General features: G+C 38.2%; 1 protein-coding gene across 6 annotated transcripts in view; it reads right to left on the bottom strand.

The window, feature by feature from the left end:
- NOL4 (nucleolar protein 4) overlaps nucleotides 1-23,470 on the bottom strand; it is a 442,954-nt gene that overhangs the window by 95,807 nt on the left and 323,677 nt on the right. For 5 of the 6 annotated variants that reach the window (XM_047087053.1, XM_047087052.1, XM_047087055.1 and 2 more), the window contains one exon: nucleotides 19,396-19,509. The exons of the other annotated variant lie outside the window; for it this stretch is intronic. In XM_047087053.1, coding sequence (XP_046943009.1) covers nucleotides 19,396-19,509 — 114 coding nt within the window. The remainder of the gene's footprint in view (nucleotides 1-19,395; nucleotides 19,510-23,470) is intronic. 6 annotated transcript variants of the gene reach the window in all.

The raw sequence follows: 23,470 nt of genomic DNA, 5'->3' as shown, positions 1-23,470 counted from the left end.
TGCTTGCACTCTGCCTCTCTCAAAAATAAATATCAAAAAAAATTTTTTAAATAAAAATTAAAAAAAATAATTTTGTATAAGAGTTTACCTATTTTATCTGTAGTGCATGTGTCTGTGGGGGAGAGAGAGAATATCTATGCCTGTCTCCTGATTTTTTAAAAAAAATAGTGTTTATTTATTTTTGAGAGAGAGACAGAGCGCGAGCAGGGGAGGAGCAGAGAGAGGGAGACACAGAATCTGAAGCAGGCTCCAGGCTCTGAGCCGTCAGCACAGAGACTGATGCAGCGCTCAAACCCATGAGCCGTGAGATCCTGACCTGAGCTGAAGTCAGATGCTTAACTGACTGAGCCACCCAGGTGCCCCATATGCCTGTCTCCTGATAATAAAACTCCTATAATTTAAAAAAAACAAACAAGTGGAAATATTAGTCCTACCTCAAATCTTTAAGTAAAACTCAAAGACAGTTTATACATTTTTCCTCATTTAAATAGCACTGGAGGTAGTTACATATTTTGCATTTACAGATACACTGTAAATTCTATGCCTTCAAAAGTTCTGTTGGTAAATTCTTATTAGGTATACTATCACCTCATGGACATAAAGCCATACACACATTCTTCAAAACTTGAGTGCAAAAATTGGAGTCAGCCCATGTTGTGGATTGAATTTGCTAAGAAAAAGGAGTTGGCACTTGATTTGGAAAATTTTCTAGAGAGCATGCTTTGAAAAAAGGGTGTGGCTGGACAACCCTATGCTAAAGATTTTAACTGTGACACAAAAGTCCAATCAACCATCTCAGCAGAGGCTAGGGATAGAGATGAGATTATCCAGGAACGGCATGCAAAGAACCTTCATGTCAAATAACATTATTCACCTCTGCAAATGTTTCAAGAATGTTATGCCGGCAGAAAAACTGCAAGCCTGAACAGGGATGGAATGAGAAAGAGGATTTGTTTTTTTTGTGTTTTTTTTTTTTAATTTTTTTTAACGTTTATTTATTTTTGAGACAGAGAGAGACAGAGGATGAACAGGGGAGGGGCAGACAGAGAGGGAGACACAGAATCCAAAACAGGCTCCAGGCTCTGAGCTGTCAGCACAGAGCCCGACGCGGGGCTCGAACCCACGGACCGTGAGATCATGACCCGAGCCGAAGTCGGACGCTCAACTGACTGAGCCATCCAGGTGCCCCGTAAGAGGATTTGTACGACACAGGAAAGACACAAGGATCAGACAGACAGGGTGGAGTTGACCGAGGCCAGCCTATCAAACTTCCTTGGGCTAAGATGGGGCACCTCCAAGCAGGTGGGCCAGGAGCCCGGAGCTGCTGCCTGGGAGGGGAGGGGGGACAAGGATGACAGAGCAGGGCACCACACATGGCTCTTCTCAGGCCTCGAAATCGAATGGCACGTAGCCTGCTGGGTTTTGGACTTGCTCAGGGTCTGTAACCCTGTTTTCCTTTACCATTTCTCCCTCTAGGGACGGGAACGTCTATCCTACGCCTGTCCCATCATTGTGTTTTGGAAGCATCTAACTTGTTTTCCAGGTTTCTCAGGTCTGCAGGCAGAGAGGAGTTTTGCCTGAGGATGGACCATACTCAGTCTCACTCATACCAGATTTAGATGATTTAGAAGATTTGAGACTTTTTGAGTTGATTATATTTAGGGGGGTTTTTGGATTCAAGACTGATAATGGAATGAGTTAAGACTTCTCATGAAGTTGCAATTAGTGACTGCATTTTTCAAGTGGAAAAGACATGAATTTGGTGAAGAGGGCAGGGAGTGGACTCTTACAGGTTGAACTCTGCCCCCCCCCCCCAAAACATATGTTGAAGTCCTAACCCCTCATACGTGCCAGTGTGACTTCATTTGAAAATAGGATCTTTGCAGATGTAATCTAGTTGAGACTATACTGAATTAGGGTAGGACCCAATCCAGTGTGACTGGTGTCTTTAAGAGAAAAGAATAGATACAGACACCGAGGAAAGATGGGACAAATGAAGATGAAGTGATGGCTCACAAGACAAGCCAAGGGATGCCTGGGGTTATCAGAAGCTGGAAGATGAAAGGGGAGATTCTCTTGTAGAGGCTTTGGAGGGAATGTGGCCCCTACAATACCTTGATTTTGGACTTCCAGCCTCCAGAGATGCGAGAACATAAATTTCTGTTGATTTAAGCCACCAGGTTAGTGGTACTTTGGGATGGCAGCCCTAGGAAACTAGCACAACCCACTGTAGTGAATATTGTTCTTCTCTGGCTTTTCAGCATTTATCTCCCCCCCCTCTCCCTTTCGGTTACTGTGTCTGACTCTTCCCCTCCCGCTCTTATTCCATGTGCTCTGCAGAGCTGACTGCACTCATGGATCCCAAACTGAGCATGTGATCTACGCATTCTTCTGCTCTCCGGGCCTCAGCACGTACTTTAGGGAGGAATGGTAATCCAATCTCAGTCAGTGGGGAAGATGGAAAACTGGAGGGGCTGCTGCCATTCTGCTACCACGAGGGATAACCTGTCTGAGAACAGAAACAGCAAAGATGGAGCAGAGCCAAGCGATCTCAGGGAGAATCCCATTCACCTACAAAACAATCAACCCCGTATAAAGCCGGCCTTGTTGCTAGAACTTTCGGTTGCCTGAGCTTATCAAGTCCGTTTTGCTCACCCCCTCTGTGACTAAATTTTCTACCACTGTGAAGTAAGAGATTTCCGGGTGTTAGATCTCCTAGCTGTTGGCACTGTCCTCCTGCAGTTCCTTTCAACAGTCACTGAATGCCAGGATCACGCTCTCCTGGGCCACTTCTCAACCTGAAAACGAAGTCAAGCTTTTGGTCTGATGTTTCACTGAGTACTTAATGAATTCAATGCTTTGAAAATTCCTAATTCAGGTTATCTCCGTTAAAAAAAAAAGTTCATTAGGTTTCCTCATCTCTAAATGTGTACCACCTTGGAGGCTTTTCACACCTAGGACTTAGTCTTGCGGGTTGTGTCTGCACGGTAGAGACCCTCAATCAGTTGTATGTGTCTCAGTGACCCGAGAGAACAGACAAATGTTGCTTAACTTTCTCCCGGGGGGGAAAGAGTACTGAAGAGCCTCTCTCTTCCTACTAAAATACGTGGATTTGGATTAGATCAGATAGATTTCCAACTTCCCCGCCCTAAGGTGAATATACTGTATGTTTTAAATACATTCTTAAAGGTAAGTTCATTATACTAATAAACTATATTTCAGTGCTCACATATCCTGTGTCCACACAGATTGTGCTTCCAAGCTTTTTTGGAAAACTCCCAATTTCCAACTTGATTCATGACAGAGACAAAATGCAATTTTGACGTCAAGTCTTCCATTTAGCTTATATTCTTTTTAGTTTATTATGCATCCATTCTTTTGTAATTCCTGAAGTGCTGGTTTGAAATTACTATGGAGTCAAAATATCATAATAATTTTTCTCAAGCTTTAAGCAAAACCAAAATGTTACCATTCAGATTATGTATTTTTGTCAGTAACTTTACTTGTGTTTTCATCAGGTCAAATTGAGTGAAAATTTAAATTTTTCCAATTTCTCCTAAATATATGCTGATTGATAAAAAGAAAAAAAAAACACCCTCATCGTTGTGGTTATACTAATTTTTTTATTCTTTCCTATATCTATTTTATAATTACATAAGGCCATGGTTTAGAAAATATTTAGAGATTTTTTTAAGGCCATGGTTTAGAATATATAGGTTCTCTGTTGATCATGCATAGGATCAGGATTTTTGTTCTTAATGTTTTAGTCAGAATCATCCAAGATTATCACACATCTTACTTATCATTGGAAAGAAATCATATTGTTGCTGAAAATTATGTAATTGTCAATAGTTCATCTGAGCATTTAGAGATTATGGATGCATTAATAATTGTAACTGTCAAATACTGTTGTCTAGTGATATAGAACTTAATGTTACTATTAAGACTTCAGTTTTAGAAAGATGTGTCCACATTTAATACCAAATCTAGCCTACTAAACCAAAACTCAAACATTTTCAAAACTCAAATGAGTACCCTACTAACAATCCCAAAGCCTTTTTTTTTTTAATAAAAACCTATGGACAGATACCCTCTCCTTTATGTAGATATATTTACATGGGTACACATCTTTTTATACGTAACTTTAAGTCGCTATCTTTCATGTCTAAGACAGAGATAAAGGCGTGCATGCATGTTATTTGTGAGTAATTGAAGAGTAAATAAGGACAAAACTTGCTAAGTATAGACACAGCATATATAGCTTTAAAAAAAAAAGGCTACATCCAGTTTAGCATCCAAGCCTTTGTTAGCAACACTTTGAAATACCTTCTCCCCAAGGAACAGCACTCTAGATACGTGGTGTCAACTTATGGGGGATGGTGCTGCCATTCATCCCAAAGGCCTGTGGTTGTCATTGCCTTTAAACATGGACTCCTTAAGTCTTGAGTCCTTAAAAATTAGACAAGCACCAGATAAAGGAAGAAGATGGCCACCACTAACGAATGCTTGATATCTTTGTATATGCATGTTCTAATGTGTTCCATTTAGGGCGGAACTTCCTCCAGAGCCTGCAACAGCACGTGTATCGAGCTGCTCCATTCAGCCTGCTGCTATGACAACCATCAGGGGCAAATGTCAGGTCATCTCCCAGAATCTGTCTCTCCCTATAACTGCTTTGTCAGAAACCCAAGAGCTGCCTTCCTTTTCTCACCAAACAGTTAAAAGCAACAGGGGGCATGGAAATAAATGTTGAGACATTCTTTATCCTCTCCCCAGTTTACAGGTTTGGTTCCTGTCATATAATATTTTTGATTTTCCCCATTTGGTGCTGACATTGTGTACTGGGCTGTTAGACAACGTTTCAAATGATAGTATTAATTCCAATGATCACCACTCTATCAGGCTACGTATTACCATTGTTGGGCCTGAGCGTTCTATTGTGTGGCAGGCATCTCATCAACAGGCTCTTTCCTTCCCTGAAACTGAACTTTTTGCCCTGCTACACCAAGCCACATGTGGATATTGAGTGCATAACCTCATCCCAGTATATAACTAGGTAGATCTCTGAGGCTCAAAATGATGAAAAGCCAAAGCCGTTTTAATCCTACAGAGCGATACATAATTGAAGAGTCAATATTCCAAAAGACATCTGGAGGCCATGCCAGTGTTAGCCGGGTATTTAATCAAGCAGTATAATATGTTGGGCTGATAGTTGTTGCTACCTAGAGAAGACGAAAAGGACTTAGTTTCCTGGGCTGATCTGATCCAGGAGGTGCTTCTTCAAACTGATGCACTTTGAGATGGGTACCAATAAGGACAGGTGTGGAGCTGGCCCTGACGAGGAGCCTGAGCAAAGGCACTCGGGTGGAAAGAATTACAATGTCTTCAAAGGACTGAGATCTGGCTCTACGTTCACATACCTCTAAATCCTCAATATTTCATGGATATAGAAAGAAAACAGGAGCAACAATGAGGGGCTGCACTTATGTGTGTGAGTCTGAGTCATGAATAATAGGCATGATGTATATACCTCACTGAGTTTGGGCAGAAAAATTCAGTGGGAAAATGTATGTGAATTCAACATTAAGGTATAAGAGAACACACAAACATTAGTATAATTATGTGTGATGTTCTTCCTAAACATGTCCTGGTTATTTCCCAAATATAGTGGGGATGATACCTTATGTGGTAAAGAACTTGGAATTTAAACCTGAATCTGGATATTTGAAATGGTTTCAATAAATATTGTTCTTCGAATAAGAATTACCCAATAAATAGTCATTTAAGAAATAAATGTAAAAAGCTACAGAAAAGTTCTGTAGTTTTAAAAAGCTCACATGCAGATCCTTTATAAAGAATTTAAGAAAATACACTAATAACTGGGCAGTTCCCTAGAAGGGAAATTTTCCTCACACACATGGAGACATACAAAGCTTGACAGCTTCATTGGACTTCTCAAACTTGCTTCATAAGCAATAATAAAGGATAGAAAAATGCAACTCCATTAAACTAATGTGACCTTCTGAGTTCCACATCTGAAGTAGTATTCAAATTCTTGCATGTTATGAATGTATGATGGCATTAAGAGTTGAAATTTATGAAGCATTCTGATTTTCATTATTCAGAACATTACCCTGAAATAAAAAGGGAGCTAAACTCTGTACTGTATTGGTCTTCTTTTTTTATTTTTAAAGAGAAATTCTGCTTCTAGTGAAATATGGAAAAATCACCGAAGAAAGGAAGAAAAATGGAGTGGGGGGGGGGGAAGAAAAGAAAGTCTAACCAGAAATTAACTTTCCCAGGCCTGTGGCTTTCATAAAATAAATTTATTGAACGAAGTGGTCTGTAAGGTTCTCTGGAGAACTTTTTAAAATGTTTACTTTTGAGAGAGAGAGAGAGAGAGAGAGAGAGAGAGAGCGCGCGCATGAATGGGGGAGGGGCAGGGAGAGAGGGAGACACAGAATCCCAAGCAGGCTCCAGGCTCTGAGCTGCCAGCACACAGCCTGATGTTGTCGTGAGATCATGACCTGAGCCAAAGTCAGACACTTAACTGACTGAACCACCTAGGCACCCCAGGAGCTCTGACTTTTTAAAATGAGTTGAATATGTCCCATAGTAAAAATGGTAATTTAATAACTTGAAGAAGAGGCTCTTCTGAAAAGTTGTTAGGTTAGCAATCCCCAAGTGTAGTGACTTTGTAGATATTCCATACATGTATTTAAAACATCCCGCTGTTTCTCATTCTCCAGACACTATTTCTTTTTTAATGTTTATTTTTGAGAAAGAGAGAGAGAGAGAGAGTAGGGCGGGAGGGGCAGAGAGAGAGAGGGAGACAGAGGATCAGAAGTGGGCTCTGTGCTGTCATCAGAGAGCCTTACACGGGGCTCCAACTCATGAAACCGCGAGATCATGACCTGAGCTGAAGTCAGGTGCTTAACTGACTAAGCCACCCAGGTGCCCCTATTTGTTTTCTAAAGGTTTGAATCAAAGCCTACCTTCTGCCCCTAAGTTCTCAGGTTGCCTCACCTAGAAGTAATCGTGGCTCATTGATAAATAACCAGTAGGAAAGACACTGGTAAAAAAGCTTTAATCGCTGCTTTTTGATGGGAATCATAATGCCTCTGAGATTCAGATAAACTTTTCACCTACAGCTACCTATTTTATTATTTATGCTTACAGTTATAGCCATGACCTCTTTTTGTACCTTTGTTCTCTGCCTTCTTTCTGGAACTCAGAACCATGACGTCTATTAAATCTCAATTAACTTTTCATGGAGGATTTTGGAGCAGGAGACTACACACAAACCTCAGAGATGAAAGAGGTGACTGTTCCTGCCATGTGCTGGAGCTCCCCGAGTGCCCTTGAATATCAGGACCAGAATGCACTATTATGTTTTCTTATGTATCAAAACTAGCACCAGAACCAAGAAAGATAAGAACATGGCATGCCACTAGAAGTGATTTAATGAGAAGTTTGATCTTAACATAGGAAGATCACTGGGCTTTCAACCTGATTGTATCATTTAAAGTGTTATTTTGATCTTGTTTATGTTCAAGGCAAACATTAAAAAGAACTTAGAGATGTGACTTGGATTTTGATCTATATATGCATCATTTTTCTCTTGATGAAAGGGTGCGGGTAAGGCCTCTTAGAAAATAGGTGTGCATAAACTCCTCAAACAGTAGTGAGAGGTAGTCTTTCTTATATCCCATGAACAGGATGTAAATGAGAACAAATACAGGCATGTCCTGTTGACATCTAGAAGCCATTGGGTTGTTAAAGGAAAATAATAATTAAAAAAATGTTTAAGTTTATTTAATTTTGAGAAAGAGACAGAGCACCAGCAGGGGAGAGGGAGAGAGATAGGATCCAAAGCAGGCTCTATGCTCTGAGCTGCTCTAGGCTCTGTGCTAAGAGCTCAGAGCCCAACGTGGGGCTTGAACTCACAAACCGTGAGATCACGACCTGAGCTGAAGTCAGACGCTTAACCAACTGAACCACCCAGGTGCCCCAGAAAATAATTTTTAAAAAATATTGTTGACAAGGCAAAGAACACTGATAGTGCAGGAAAGATGTGGCTCCTTCCTGAGGGTGAGAAACATAGGAGAAGGAGGGTGTCAATAAAGATCAATATTGCCAGCAAGCCTATCAGAAAGCCAGGCTCTTTTGACCATTATGAGAAAGAGGAAAATTACCAAGAAAGCAGGCTGACCTGCCTCTGGGGTTTTCTCTAGGACCTATTTTATAGGCTCACCTCTTCTGCAGTACCTGTGCCTGTAGGTAAGGCTCTAAATATCAGAACTGCCCAAGCCTTGGTAAAGATTAATAACGAAATCCATGCTTAAAATTTACAATCAGAAGACTTCTGTCATGAAATGAAGATACACTGAAAGTGTTGAATGAAATGAAATGAAAAAAAGAAAAGTAAAATAAGTGAAACAGAAACAAACGTAAAATGATGTTTTAAGGAAAGCTAATATTCAGCTACCCCAACTACTCAGCTCTGCAGAAATCCCACTTCCCAAAGTGCTGAGTTATTGAGAGAAAAATGTTTCTTGAGGCCACGGGTCTCACTGTATTTACCACGTGAGTCATGTCAGTCATCATAAATCTCTTTAGGAAGCACAGTCCAATTTGTCAAGCCACTGTATTATCTAATTTCATAATAAATGTGTGACTATGGCTAAATTTCCCCAATCCACACAATATTGTTGTCTCAGAGTACCTAGTGGGTTTTAAAGTGGTTAAAGAGAAAAGACAGGACAGAAAATGAATATATTATGAGAAATAAATTATAAAAATGAGTACATTTGGCATAAATTGAATATGGCAGATTTTCATTTATCTACTAAGCCTAAAAATAATTCATTCTAAAATAAATATTAACAAAGATGCTGGATTCACAGAGAGCGAAGTTAACCATATGTTCGCCTGACTTTGGCACCAAAAAGTATATAAACATAGTATGTGAATTTCTCCGTCTGAATTCAAACCACCTACCCATATCCTGACACTTATCCAGAAACTAATAACATCCGAATCCAAAGATGTACCTAAAAATCTAAAAAGAAATCATTTCTGTAAGAATGTGGGAGGGGTGCCTGGGTGACCCAGTTGATTAAGTGTATGACTCTTAATCTTGGCTCAGGTCATGAGCTCAGGGTTGTTGGCTAGAGCCTGCATCAGGCCCTGTGCTGCGTGTGGAGCCTGCTTAAGCTTCTCTCCCTCCCTCTTCCTCTACCCCTCTCCCTCTAAATTAATTAATTAATTAATTAATTAAATTAAAAAAATAAAAATAAAAAAGAATGTGCAAGAATTCTCGATGGAGCCAGAAAAACAAACAGTAAAGTAGACTGAGTGCAAAAAACCCCACATGGATATCACCCAAAAGGATAAAGGTTCTCAGCTTCAGATTCCCCATCCATAGAAGAAGGAAACCATTTACTCGACATGTTTCACAATATTATGAGGGGTCAATAAAATGATGCTCTCTGCATTATTATACAGATATAAATTGATATACCATTACACAAGGAAAATATGTACACTAAGGAAAACTTTTATACAAAAGTAACCATATTCTCAATTTAAGAAAAAAAGATTAAAAAATCACTGAGTGATGAAAACTGTAATGTCAGTTTTTTGAGACATCATAAAGATAAAAAGATCTTTAAGACAGAAGAATAATCTTTGCATGTAATCTCATAAACTAAAACTACAGGAAAACATTCAACTTTGATTTCTAATTCGCTGAGCTAAGGTTGTGGCACAGAAGAGCAGGTAAGCCCAGGTCACTCAGGTTTAACTTAGAAATACCCTGAAACCATCTGTTTATTTTGCAAAAGATTCATCTTCACAATCACTTTTTGGCATATGCTCAGCTTTGCATATCATCTCATTTAAATAGCAAGTTTGAGGGGCACCTGGGTGGCTCAGTCCGTTAAGTGTCTGACTCTTGATTCCGGCTCAGATCATGACCTCACGATTTGTGAGATTGAGCCTGTACCAAGTACTGTGCTGTTAGTACAGAGAAGTGTTTGGGATTCTCTCTCTCCCTCTCCCTCACTCTCTGCCCCTCCCCCGCTTGTGCTCGCTCTCAAACAAATAAAACTTAAAAAAAAAATCAATAGCAAGTTTGAAATGATAGGTGGTAAGGAAAGTAATTCCTGTCTGAATCAGGACCTCACCTTTGCCCTCGAATCTCAATACTCCTTGTCCATAGGCTTCTGAAGCTTTGTAAAAATAAGACATTTCAGTCTCCTTCACACTCCTCTCTGGCATGCATTGAAAGTCCAAATAACATCATATAAAGTGCCTACACAACCTAGTTTAAATCTTCATGTCCAATCTCCTGTCCTTGTATTTTTTCCCCCCAAGAATCTTGTTTCAATCACAGGAGACTGTGATTTTTAACACTCAAGAAGTTTTCATGCATGGAAATGCTCCATGTGTCCAGAATATCATCCTTTAGCTTTTTTGTCTGTCAGAATCTCCTTTACTTCCCAAGGTCCGGATCTAATAGTGCCTCCTCTGGGAAGCCCTCCTGGGTTCCCTCGGCAGAATTAGGAGTGCTGTCCCCTGGCTCTTACAGCAATCTGGTCATGCTCTTATAATTTTATTTATCATGCTAATTTCACTTATCTTTAATAGAATGTGAGTTTCTTGAGGAAAAGTATTATGTCTTATCCATCTGTAAAGGGAGAATAAAAATACCTGTTCAGCAGCAATATTGTCAGAAATAACGGAATATCTACAAAAAAACCAATCTAGTGCTACTAACCAATCTAAGTGCTACTAAATCTAACACTTAGTAAACCCTCAGTAAAGGTTCCCTTCTTCTTACTCGTTTCATGGCCTCTGTATATAGCAAAATATCTTCCATATAATGAATATTTGCTAAATAAACCACTTTAGAACTTATTTAGAAGCAATTTTCTCCTATTAACATTCCTATTCATATTCCTTGCTGATACAGATAAATGAAATATTTAAATAAGTACCCAGAGAAGTTAAAAAACCATGGAAAAAGAGTAAAGTTTAAAACTTTTTCCATTAAAAAGGTATCTTGCAAAAACTCAAGTTGGAATTAATTCATATTTGATGTCCAGCTGCATTAAGCTAATGCGGAAAGAATACAAACTCATAAAGCAATTATTTTGCTTACAAAATATCAACAGAATTCAGGTCAAGTATTCCTTCCCACAGAGCAAATAAAAATTCCGGTGGAAGTATTTTAACCCTGTTTCTCAAATATTAAATAATGTGTACAATAAGCTCAAACTTTTAAATTGGAGTGGTAAAAATGCATTATAATGATCCACAAAGGATATTTTATGTAACTGTAAAGCATTTTATTTTGGCAAATATCTTTACTTTTCTTTAGTTGTTCTAAAACTTCTGTATGTTTACAAAAATGTAATGGAACATATAATATTACCATGTTTTTATTATTGAAAAATGTGATTATACCCATTCCTAGAGTCTGCTCTGGTCTACTAGAGGTATGATGATAGGTCTGCAGTAGTGAGAATGCTTGCCATCATGTCTCTCTGGATTGGTTTACTGATTGGTCTATTCTTTGGTGCTCATGAATTCAAGGTCACGGTTTGATATCTACCGTGTTAGCTATTTCCCATATAGGAAAAAACTCTATTCCTTTAGAATATGATTATTCACTACATATTGCCAGGTCTTTTAGAGATGATGTAAGTAGATAATTCAGTGCACACCCATCACAGAAAGAGAAGAGCCGTCAAGTGATGCCCTCCAATGGTGAGTGTGCAAATGGCGTATTTATGGATGATTCAAATGGATGAACTACGCGTTTCTGAAGACTACACAGCCTTATCTTTCTGTGGAGTTCTATTTGTAGTCAAGCACTGGATGTTGTGGTACCCCTGTTATAAATATCTAACGTAAAAATTTAATTGATGGTGACTTCAAAATTGGAAAGAATAGAAATGCAATTTTGGGAAAGATTTAAAATAGTTGAACCACGGATACAAAATGGAATTGTACTTCAAGAATAAAACTGGAATTAGAAATCACATACTGCTTAGTTTTGTTTTAACTAAGGGCATAACTGATATGGCCATTGATACTTAATTGCCTCAGACTTGCGAAGAAATAAAAATTAAATCAAGGGACCCCATTATTTTTATCTGACACCATGAATTTTTATTTATAGGGTCTGGTGAATTTAAAAACAAAAAGTAAAAGAAGGAGAAAAGGATGGAGGGAAAATCCATTTAATATGATAAATGCAAAACGTATGGAAAATTTGTGGGTTCTGCAGCTCAAGGTCAGTCCTCTTCAGATGGGAGTTACAGAGTTAGGGGTTCGCTATCAAAGAATGTATCTGTGAATTTATGATTCCCTTTCCTATTCAAACCCTAGACTAGTCTGTCTGTGTCGATGCTTCTTAAAGAGTGTTACCAACCACTCAGAGGGGACATTTAGAAAATATATAGCAGGTGACACAGGCACGAAGTGGGTGGGGGGGCCAGTTTCCTGGAAACTCCAGGCAGTCTTGATTGACTAAGAGCTGTCTCTCCTCCCATGTGGATTTTAAAATTAGTCCTTCTGGATATTTTGGGTGGGTGGAAGCCTACATACAATCACCTGAGCCTAAAAGTTCACTTCAGGTATGAACACAAAGTTTTTATGCATGCTTTTAAATATGCATTATTTCAGGCATATCACTACCACGTAAATCAAGGGAATATTGTACTGTGTATTGTTTGGAACTTTACCAATAGTTTTTCACCATCTGGAAAGTTCATGTCACCAAAAGCGGTGAGCTGTCACATCACACGTATATCAGAGGACAGCTGTAGCTGCTGCTTCTTCAGTGATTTTAAATGGAACAAATGGTTTTAAAAAGCACAAGGATTGGATCAAAGCAGGGCTCTACCCTGAGCAACTCTGCACTCTTGGGAGAAGTTAGCTTTAGCCTCAGTTTCCTCACTTCGTTAAAAGCCATGACAATGACATAAAATAGGCTTGGAAAACACCTCGCACTGGACTGTATCCCCAAACACTTCTGATGCTATTCTTCACCTTAACATTACCATGAGTAAGGAGAATAAGGTCCCGTATAGTGAGATGACTTTGGGAAGTTCATTCTATCTAAATAGTTTTTTTTTTAATTTTTTTTAACGTTTATTTATTTTTGAGAGAGAGAGAGAGAGAGACAGAGCATGAATGGGGGAGCATCAGAGAGAGAGGGAGACACAGAATCTGAAACAGGCTCCAGGCTCTGAGCTGTCAGCACAGAGCTTGACACGGGGCTTGAATTCACGGACAGCAAGATCATGACCTGAGCTGAAGTCAGACGCTCAACCGACTGAGCTACCCAGGCGCCCCTCTATCTAAATAGTTTTAAATTACACACGTCACAAAGGAAATACAATGTAATCCAAGAACTACCCTCTATGGCACTTTGTTGTCCTTCTATAGTGTATTTTCTCCTTCAGATGAGAGGAGCGTGCTGAAACAGATGTTGAAAGATTCAAAGACGTCAGGTTTTCTCTAAAATATCATGTTATAAATATGAAAGAAAAATGGTGGGAGCAGAATACAAGTTGAGGATGATTAAGAATGGGAGCCTGGGGGTGTGGGCTGGAAAGGAACAGAAATTGGTTTCCAGCTGCATCTCAGTTACTATCACATTGTTTCAATTTAAGCATAAAACCCTACTGAAAAATGTTGCTTTAAGTTGTGCATTTGTTACAGTTTATAAGTGGTACCAAAAGGACACACGAGACAGAATGAAATACGAAAGAAAAGCTGCCCGTCTTGAAAACTCTGTCTTGACCAGGGGGCTTCAGCTAGTTTTCAAAAACGTCCTTGAGAAAATAAAAAGTCTGTGTCAAAACTGCCACCATGCTTACACAGCTATATTTTCAACTTTGTATCCACAATGACATTTTTCTTTTGATAATATGCTCACTAATATGTCCACCCTAACAGAACACAGGAAGAATCATGACAAGAAGCAGGTCGCAGGGAATTCAGCACTGCCAAAGAAAACAGAGTAGCAGGGACTATGCTAGGCTCACTCAGTGTTTGTAGGTCCTGGCTGGTGCTTTCATGCTGGTTTGCTAGCTCTGATTTTTTTCTTTTTAATTTAGCAAAACACCCAGTTTTCAGTAATTTTTCCCTTGATTTCTCACCCTTTATTATGTCACAAGCAACTAACAAGCCATGTCCCCTTGCCCCCTTCACTATGTTCTTTTCAATAGAGTCCAAGAGGTCACATCACAGCCTACCATTGACTTCCCATCTGTCCTCATCACTGCAAAAGCAGTCACCTAGCACGTGTGCTGTGCTGTCCTTCACGAGGGCCGTGTCTGTGGCACTGATGCTGTCACAGCCCTTACCCCTTGGTTTTATGTGATCCCCAATATGGCACTACAAACTAACTGAAAGAACTGGGGATAGAGAAAAGAAACCAAAGAAACTCTTATTATTCATGAATCCCCTAAGTTTATCAGTCATCAAGCCCAGGAATGAAACATGTATCATCCCTTAAAAAAACAGCAAAAAATACACACCAATGGGAAATAAATCATCAGCAAGTAGCAGGTTCTAATCTCTCACTTTCTGCTTTTGTCTGTTCAGATGAACTGTAACCAAGAACCTTGAGAGATCTTTGTTTTTAAGGAAAGAGGAATGAAATAAAGACTGAACAAAGGCAATCTTTTAGTTGAAAGATAAGCTATGACATAGAATCATAAAAGTGAAGTCTGATTTTGACCAGTTTTTTGAATTGTCAGAGTGAGGAAGAATTTCCTATGGACCATAAAAATTCCAGATTTTCACGTTAAAAGAAAAGAAATGCGGACTATATTCTATAATGCATTGAGGGTTGACCTCAGCTCTGTGAAATCTGATTCCGGATGAAACGGTAGTCTCCTGTCCTTGCCACTGGCTTGCCCCGGGGCTCAGGCTGCATAATAACCAGACTCGTCTGGATCGTGATGCAAGGTGGGCATATGAAATAAAGTATTTAACACATCCATAACACCTTTCATGTTCATAGCTCAAACAGCTTTATAAAATCCAATTAATTCATCAAGCTTCATAAACTCTGAAGGACATACATAATTATAGCTCTCCGTGTGGCTATGCAATGGCAGCAAGCACTCAGATATGGGGCTTAACCGAATCCAGATTTAACTGTCCAGTTTTTGAGCTTTCATGCACCTACAGAAAGGCAGGGATGTGACACAGAATCTCTGAGTCACCAGCAAATTCTAAGAGTTGTGAGTTGGGCTAAGAATGTGCACAGAAAAGGATGATCTCATCGCCAACACCCAAAAGAATCCTTCTCTCTCTTACTTGCGTAAAGAAGGTCTAGATCTAATTAGGAGAGGGCTGTCCCATTCGCATGCTTTGGTTGGCAGTGCACAATTACTTGATGGAACACTTTGTGTGGCATGTTAAATGAAATATGAGTTCAGAGTAAGCAGAAATAATTCATGGATTTTTAAATATCTGTGTGTAATATATTTTATTTATTTTGAAATACTAAACACTCAATCAGTGTTCACAGTTTAGAACTCATTTCCCAGATGAAGTGAGGCACTTTTTCAAGCTGATATTGAGGCAAAAATGGCCTGCCTGGAATAATTCGCTTACTGGGGAAACCTGGTTTGCTAGATATGAAAGAGCATAAATATCTTTGTGATTAAAACAGATGGTTTTCCAACAGAAAACTGCACTGTCAAAAACATTACAAGCAGAGGCACAAATGATAGGAGTCCTAAGAGTTTGTTCCAGGACACGGGTTTTCTCTCAGTGAATATAATCAATGGAAGGTAGTAAGACTGCAGAGAGATCTAGAGTGTCCGCCTCCCACAGTAGAAACGCATTGTCTGATTTGCTCATTCAGCGGGGTGACCCTGTACAAATAACCCCTCTTCCTTGAGCCTTGGGTTCCTTATAATAACACCTGCTTTCCATGGGGTGTTGAAATTACCAAATAGGAAAAATAAAGTCCCACAAAGCACCTATTAGGTTGCCAATAAATCACAGAATGCATTTTTTAAAATATTTTCTTCCATATCCCCCATAAATCCCAGGCCCACTGAACACTTTTAAAACCTGGAAAGAACGTTCCTCTGTGGGGAAAATATTGGACATCCCCTATTCCCAGATGACAGAGCTTTGCAATAAATGACCACTGTGTAGGAGGACAGAAAAAGGAAACAGGTAACATGGGAAGCAGGGTCAAGGACCACTGATCCCCACCCATTCTGGCCCCCTGGTCCCTGGGCAGTAGTTAGAAGTCACTGTTCTCATGATTGCTAATAGTTAAAAGTTGCTAGCAGCTTTTCTTCAATGGGTAGAAGTTCTAGGAAGCAATTTTGATCTCAATTTAAAGACTGCCCAAATGAGTATTCCTTTCTGATAATAGGACACGTGTGTTAGTAAATAGCCGATCTTAGGACTGGAGGTAACATTTTCCTACCACTTAAGTATGTAGAGAAGCATACACATAGGAGTTTGAATACAGTATAGCTCTGACAATATATGTAAACTTATTAAATGAGCTATGCCTTCATATGCCTTGCCTTATCGAATCCTCAAAATAAACCTATGAATTTGATATATGTAACCTCGATTTGATAGATTAGGCCAACAGTGGTTAAGTTACTGGACCCAATATTGGTGGATACATAGAAGTATCACAGGTAGTTCATAGCACCAATGAGTCATTTAATTTTCATGACAACTGTATATATGACTGACACCATTCTAGAGTGTAGATGAGGTGGGATATATGTCAAGACAACACAGAAAAGCGCATTCAATCCCAGAATTCTATTATGTTGGTTTCTAGAATTATGATATTTTCTCAAATAGACTTCGTCTGACTTCAAAATTCCTATATCTGAGATTCTACTATTAATGTTTCTTTCTAGATTTATTGATGCCAAGGCAATGACAAAACATCAGTTACAATCTTTTCCTAGGCTAAATTTGTTAACGCTTACTATATGCCAGGCTAAGTACTTAACATAAATGTGTCATTTAGCATGCTCACAACAACCCTTTAGGAATTAGAACTGTTATTGTTATTGTGCCCATGAAGAAACTGAGGCACAGAGAATGGAGTAGCTTTCTGAAGGGCTATTAGTAAGAGCAGGGCTGAGAAACCAAACCAGATGTACTTAACTCCAGAATGTGCCATCTTAATGACTGTGCTATATGGTATTGTATACAGGGCTCTGACTTGTTCCAAGTAAGATAGATTCTAGGCTTATAATAATGATAAAAGTCTCACGGAGGAATGCATATGCGCATAAATATGACTGGCCAAGGATGATTAATAAACTCAAAATCAGTATTTTCATATACATTTTATCTGAGGCTAATACTACATTTAAAAAATATTAACTAGGGGTCCCTGGATGGCTCAGTCGGTTAAGTGTCTGACTCTTGGTTTTGGCTCAAGTCATGATCTCACAGTTCATGGGGTTGAGCCTCACGTGGACAGTGAGTGCACTGACAGTGTGGAGCCTGCTTAAGATTCTCTCTCTCCCTCTCTCTGCCCCTCCCCCACTTGCACTGTCTCTGTCTCCGTCAAAATAAACTTAAAAAAAATTTTTTTTTAATTTTTTTTTTCAACGTTTATTTATTTTTGGGACAGAGAGAGACAGAGCATGAACGGGGGAGGGGCAGAGAGAGAGGGAGACACAGAATCGGAAGCAGGCTCCAGGCTCTGAGCCATCAGCCCAGAGCCTGACGCGGGGCTCGAACTCACGGACCGCGAGATCGTGACCTGGCTGAAGTCGGACGCTTAACCGACTGCGCCACCCAGGCGCCCCAAAAAAAATTTTTAATAAAAAAATATTAACCAGGGATTTCATATTTTGCATTGTTTAGAATTATTAGCACATGCCATATTAATAATAAACACACACAATTTTAAAATACTGCCATTCTGAAACATTTTGAAATATTTTGGTCCTAGACTGGAAATACTTGTTTTATATATATGTACATATACATACATATATGTATATACGTACATACATATATATACATACATATACATATATATAATGTATATGTATAATGTATATGTATATAATGTATATGTATATATGTATATGCACGTATATATATGTATGTATGCATATATATACATGTATATATGTATATATATGGATAGTATGCATATATATGCATATGTATATATATGTATGCATATATACATACATATATATACATATATATAATTTTAAGAAGCTCATTGGCCCGTAGGAAAAAACAAAATTAGAATGAAAATTTAGTCTTCTCATCCCAAACTCAACTAAAGATATGAAGCACAAGATCATTTGTTGTAAAAATAACTTAAAAGTCAGAACACAGCATACTTTTATGTGTAGTATTTAATATTGTGTGCTATACTTTAGTATTTGATTATGGACAATTAAGAGGGCCAGAGATAAAAAGAACACAGAGAAAGGCATTCAGACCTGAGGAGGGGAGACCGACAGAAGTACATAAACCAAGGGAAAACTGAGCAAGACATAAGCGCACAACGCCCGCAAAATGCACATGCCCATACCACATACAGCTACATCCCTAGGAAGGAGACACAGATAGAAGGATACTTAATGGGTATACAGTAAATGATTCATTAATGCGGAAGCAGGCCCAGGACATATATTTTCATTATTTTCTGTCCCCATTTTACAGCTTTCCAGTCTTTCAAAGTATGTGCTTTCAAGATTCCCAGAGAAATTCACTGACGTTTAGCAGCAGAGCAGGGGAAATTAAAGAGAGGTTCACTTTCACTTGAAATGAACACAATCGTGTCACTATTATAAACAATCAGGTAAATGTACAAAACGAACATAAATGATCAGTTAGAACCATTTATTTAAATAAGTAATTAGCCTGCAAATTGGATACTAGCCAGAATTCCTGATTTTACAGCTGTCCATTTTTAAAAATTTTTTATTGTTTATTTTTGAGAGAAAGAGAGACAGAGTGTGAGTAGGGGAGGGGCAGAGAAAGAGGGAGACACAGAATCCAAAGCAGGCTCTAGGCTCTAAGCTGTCAGCACAGAACCCGATGCAGGGCTTGAACCCACGAACTACACCGTGCGATCACGACTTGAGCTGAAGTCAGACACTTAACTGACTGAGCCACCCAGGTGCCCCACAACTGTCCATTTTTTCACCACGGAAAATGTAATGGATGCCCGCTGCTCTCATGATCCTGCACTTTCAACTTTCAATTCATATCATAAAGACCCCAAAACTCTACCTCAGTGTACTTCAAAATCCATCCCAGAGCTTTCGCCCTTCTACCTGAATCAGACTAACTGAACCATATTTGCAATAGCTGGTGTCCACCGACCCCGAGGCTCCTCGGTACCTGTTGTCTGTCCAGGCGCATCCTCTTGGCGGCATTTCTGCTCTCACTCTCACAGGCTGAAGCCAAGATACTCTCTGCAACTGCTGAAGTCAGGTGGGAAGGAATAGGTCGAGACTAAAAAAAAAAAAAAAAAAAAAAAAAAAAAAAAAGAAAGAAAAAAAAGAGAGAGAGAGACATGAAAAATTATTAACAGACCTGTGCAATTCTCAGAAGAGCTCATAGGATGTGCAGGAGCATCCATTTATTTCGACTAAATTATTTTTGATAAAAAGAGGAAATGGAAATTGCAAAGATGAAAAATGAAAGCTAGTTAGAGGTTAAAGCTATAGTTGCTACACAGATCCATCAGTCATCCCCAGACCTCCACATTCCCAAGTATTTCGTCTGGGCCATTACGCTGGAACTTGAACAGGCGGTGACAAAATGCTGACTGGGTTTTGCAAATAAAAGAGGTGCCTCAATTCTTTCAAAACACATGACAATGCACAACAAAACAAAAGCAAGTGACAAGGCTGAAACATAGCTGGAAAAATGGACAGACACTCAGACCATGTCAAACAATCTTAATATGAAATATGAGTATTTACAGTTGAAGTTGTGACACATTTGGTGTGACTAAAATCCTCTAAGAAAGCTTAAATACAAACCAAAAAGTCAGTCCTAGAACAATTTTGATATAATAAAAGTTTGATATTTTCATCTGAGCTGTATGTGTACCTACATGTTTTATTTATAAAATAGGAGTCGATATTATTAACTTAATAGATACATGTTGGAAATCCATCTTCTGTATAGTCCACGCAGAAATTAATTAACCCCCCAACTAAGCTCGTAATTAACTTCAAATTGTTTGCAACTCTCCATATCATTTGTGATAATCAGAAAATTTTTCCATTTTCTTTTCCCCTAATTACGTGCAAAATCATCTAACTGAAAGATGAAGTGCTTAATGATATTGAACAGTTTTTTAATGAAGATGAGCAAATGACAGATAAGAAATAACATGACAATTTAGCCAGATAAGTTAGCCAAAGATGCAATTACAAAATAAAAATGCCCTTTGGGAAGTTAGCCTATATAATGACATGCCACCTTAGAGCTTCCAAAGCCTCAATCTCAAATATGTATGGATGCCATTTATTAGAAGCCTCTGACCTAATAGATACCTTTTAATTTTTTTTAAGTGAATATGAGCATGCCTTTATGGCACTTGATTCATTTTGCTAAGTCTAGCATGTAAAATGTGCTTTAGCAAATTGACCCATAGGGTTTATATCTCAATATTATGGAACAGCTAAATTCAGACCATCAATGTTTTCACAGATATTCGTCAGTGGAATTTGTATAGTGTACGAAGAGACCAGGCTCTGACCTTGCGTGACCTAGGAAACAGTTTCTGTAGCTGCCTCAGCCGCCCTCCTCATGCTTCCACCTGCAAAGTCACCTCTATAGACAAAAGGTAAGAAAGGTACAGGGTACTGTCTCCACTGTGAACCCTGTGAGATGCCTGAAATGACACCTGGACAACTTTGATAATAAAGCGTTAGGATATCTGGAAATGCTATTTTTTTACAAAAGAAAGAAAAGAGAGAGGCCCCTGAGGTGGCAGTTAAAAGCAGCAGATGCATTTTTAGAAGGAAATCAGAAAGCCAGAATTTGTGTAGGGAACAGAGAGGAGGGTCAAATCAGATAAATTAAAAAAAAATAGTCATAAAGATGTAAATATAATTTCAAAAGTCATATTGCTCCTTTATTTCGTTCGTACTTCCCTGAGTATGGATAAGATAATCTAGCTCAGAACCAAAAACATATTGAGCCACAAAATCAGTGTCTCATGAAAGGACACAACTCTGGCCACAGCTTGGCTCAAAACTATAATCTAAACCACACAGGAATTAGGTACACGATGTTGTTTTTCCTCAATTGAATTATTTGGAGGCAAAGATATTACAGAAAACAATGAGAATAGGAACATTCCATTATGGAAAAGGAAAAATTATTTGATTGTAGCTAACATTATTCAAATAGAAGTGACAGTTCACATCATTATAAACTACATTATTAGACCTTTCATCTGGTTCTAGGGACTGAATTAACACAATCTAAATAAAACATCAGCAGCCTCTCTTTTCTTGATGTAATTATTGACAGAGACATGAAATTCAGAGAGATGTATTTCTGCTCTTCATTATCTTTATTTCTATCAGGTGTCTCCATTCAAAATTAGGAATATATAAAGCTGTGGAACTTTATTCAGCTGATTCGATTGTAGCAATAAACACACACCTTCTTAAACACATAAAGGTTTGTTGAACAGATAAAACAAAAGGTAAAATATCCCTGTAATTAAAATTAGCTTTTCTTTTCAAATTCTTTTTAATTTTTAAAATAAAATGGGAAATAACTTTCACTAGAACAGTAAAAGTTATTAGGCATGATAATCTATATAATTTCCTTTCAGAGAACGTTAACAGAGAAAGTTGGGTCTTTTCCAGATAAAGGAAATTGGTCTTCTTAGAAACGAGAATCATGTCCTGGCCGAGTGAGAGGCTAGATCATTTTTAAGGTCACTGGATAGCCTAATATTTCAAGATTTTGGAAAAAAAAATCAACTTCAAGATAAAGCAATCATGTACTCTTTCCTATTAAGTGCAAAAAAATAAGTAGAAGCAAAGATATATGATAAACATTGCCAGTAGGTAAATGATATAATTTTGAAAATACAGTTGTTCTGAGCTTATTGTAGAATTAATAGCTTGGTAACTGTAAATAGCCATAGAAATCATTCAGTACAAGTTTCTTCTCCGAAGTTTGAAGAAACTGAAACCCAGATAAGTGATTTGCTAAAGGACAAGTTGACTAGATATAGAAACCAAGGTTCCTGTCTCCTAATTCTCAACCCTTCCATTGTCTAAATTCTGTTGTATACTTAGTACTTTTATGTAATTTATCATTAATGGAAAATATTGTAGAAAAAAATCCTTACACACACTCTGTTGTGTTCAATAAGCACACCAAAGACAACCCTTATATGTGTATATTACAGTCATGCTCATTGGAAAGAAAGGCAGAATGAATAAAATCTATATTACAGTTTAATATACATGTATTTTTCAAAGAATTTCCTATATCTTAAGTGAATAATAAAATATATACCCCTAAGTAGAAACCACTACCACCCTAATTTTAAGATAAATATAACACCTAACTCATACTGAGTGGTTGGGATGGGCAGACATAATATAAGAAGCTGAGATTCATTATCTAATTTAATTTTCCAAGCAACTCGTGAGAAAAATATTTATAACACTCCTATTGAGGAAAGATAAATTGGAGTTCTGAGAAATCATATAACTTGCCTGAGATCACACAGCTATGCATGTGGAAATACCTGAATTCATATCTAAGTCTGATGATAAGTTGGGAGTAATAGTTAATTCCTAGTAAAGAATTATTGCCAAAGTACACCGAAGGTCTCAGTAGCTTAAACAAAGTTAGAGATCTTAAATACTACACACTCCTACAGAGAAATCCATTTACAGCTAACTCTATTTTGCATTTAAGCAAAGAGTGTATTAGGATCTCACTAAAATTCTTCTCTTAAAGAGACTGAAATTCTCCTAACATATTTTCCTATTAATTCTTTAAAAACCTTTCTTCACTAATAGCACAAAAATGAGTTTAACTTATCTCAGTTCTGTCACATATTCTACACGGACGCAATATAAAGTCACATGATTTTCACGTTGGAGAAACCAGAAGTGCCAAGACATCACTGTATACGAAACATAAGAAAACCTTAGTTTTGTGCCCAAAATGAGAATAGGGAGCCAGGCAGGGTTCTTTCTTTCCTGTGAGGCAATCTGTTAAAAATTCCCTTGGTTCTAATACTGATGAGCCAATAATGAATGCCAATGCTTTCACCACCCTTGGAGCTCCATTATGCTGCGCTTGGATAGAAGATACTAAAATTGCAAGTCTTTTGCTTATTGTCCCTCCATAATTTGTTCTTTCATAATTTGTACTTTCATAAGTACTTCGCAACTCTGAAGTACTTATACCGAGATAGTAAGAA

This window comes from Lynx rufus, unplaced genomic scaffold (assembly GCF_022079265.1).
Source record: "Lynx rufus isolate CCGP_SWC_20201006 ecotype Redwood Valley unplaced genomic scaffold, mLynRuf1.p SCAF_22, whole genome shotgun sequence".
Lineage (NCBI taxonomy): Eukaryota > Metazoa > Chordata > Mammalia > Carnivora > Felidae > Lynx > Lynx rufus.
The sequence above is the reverse complement of the archived record's forward strand: the minus strand, read 5'-3'. Positions and strand labels throughout refer to the sequence as shown.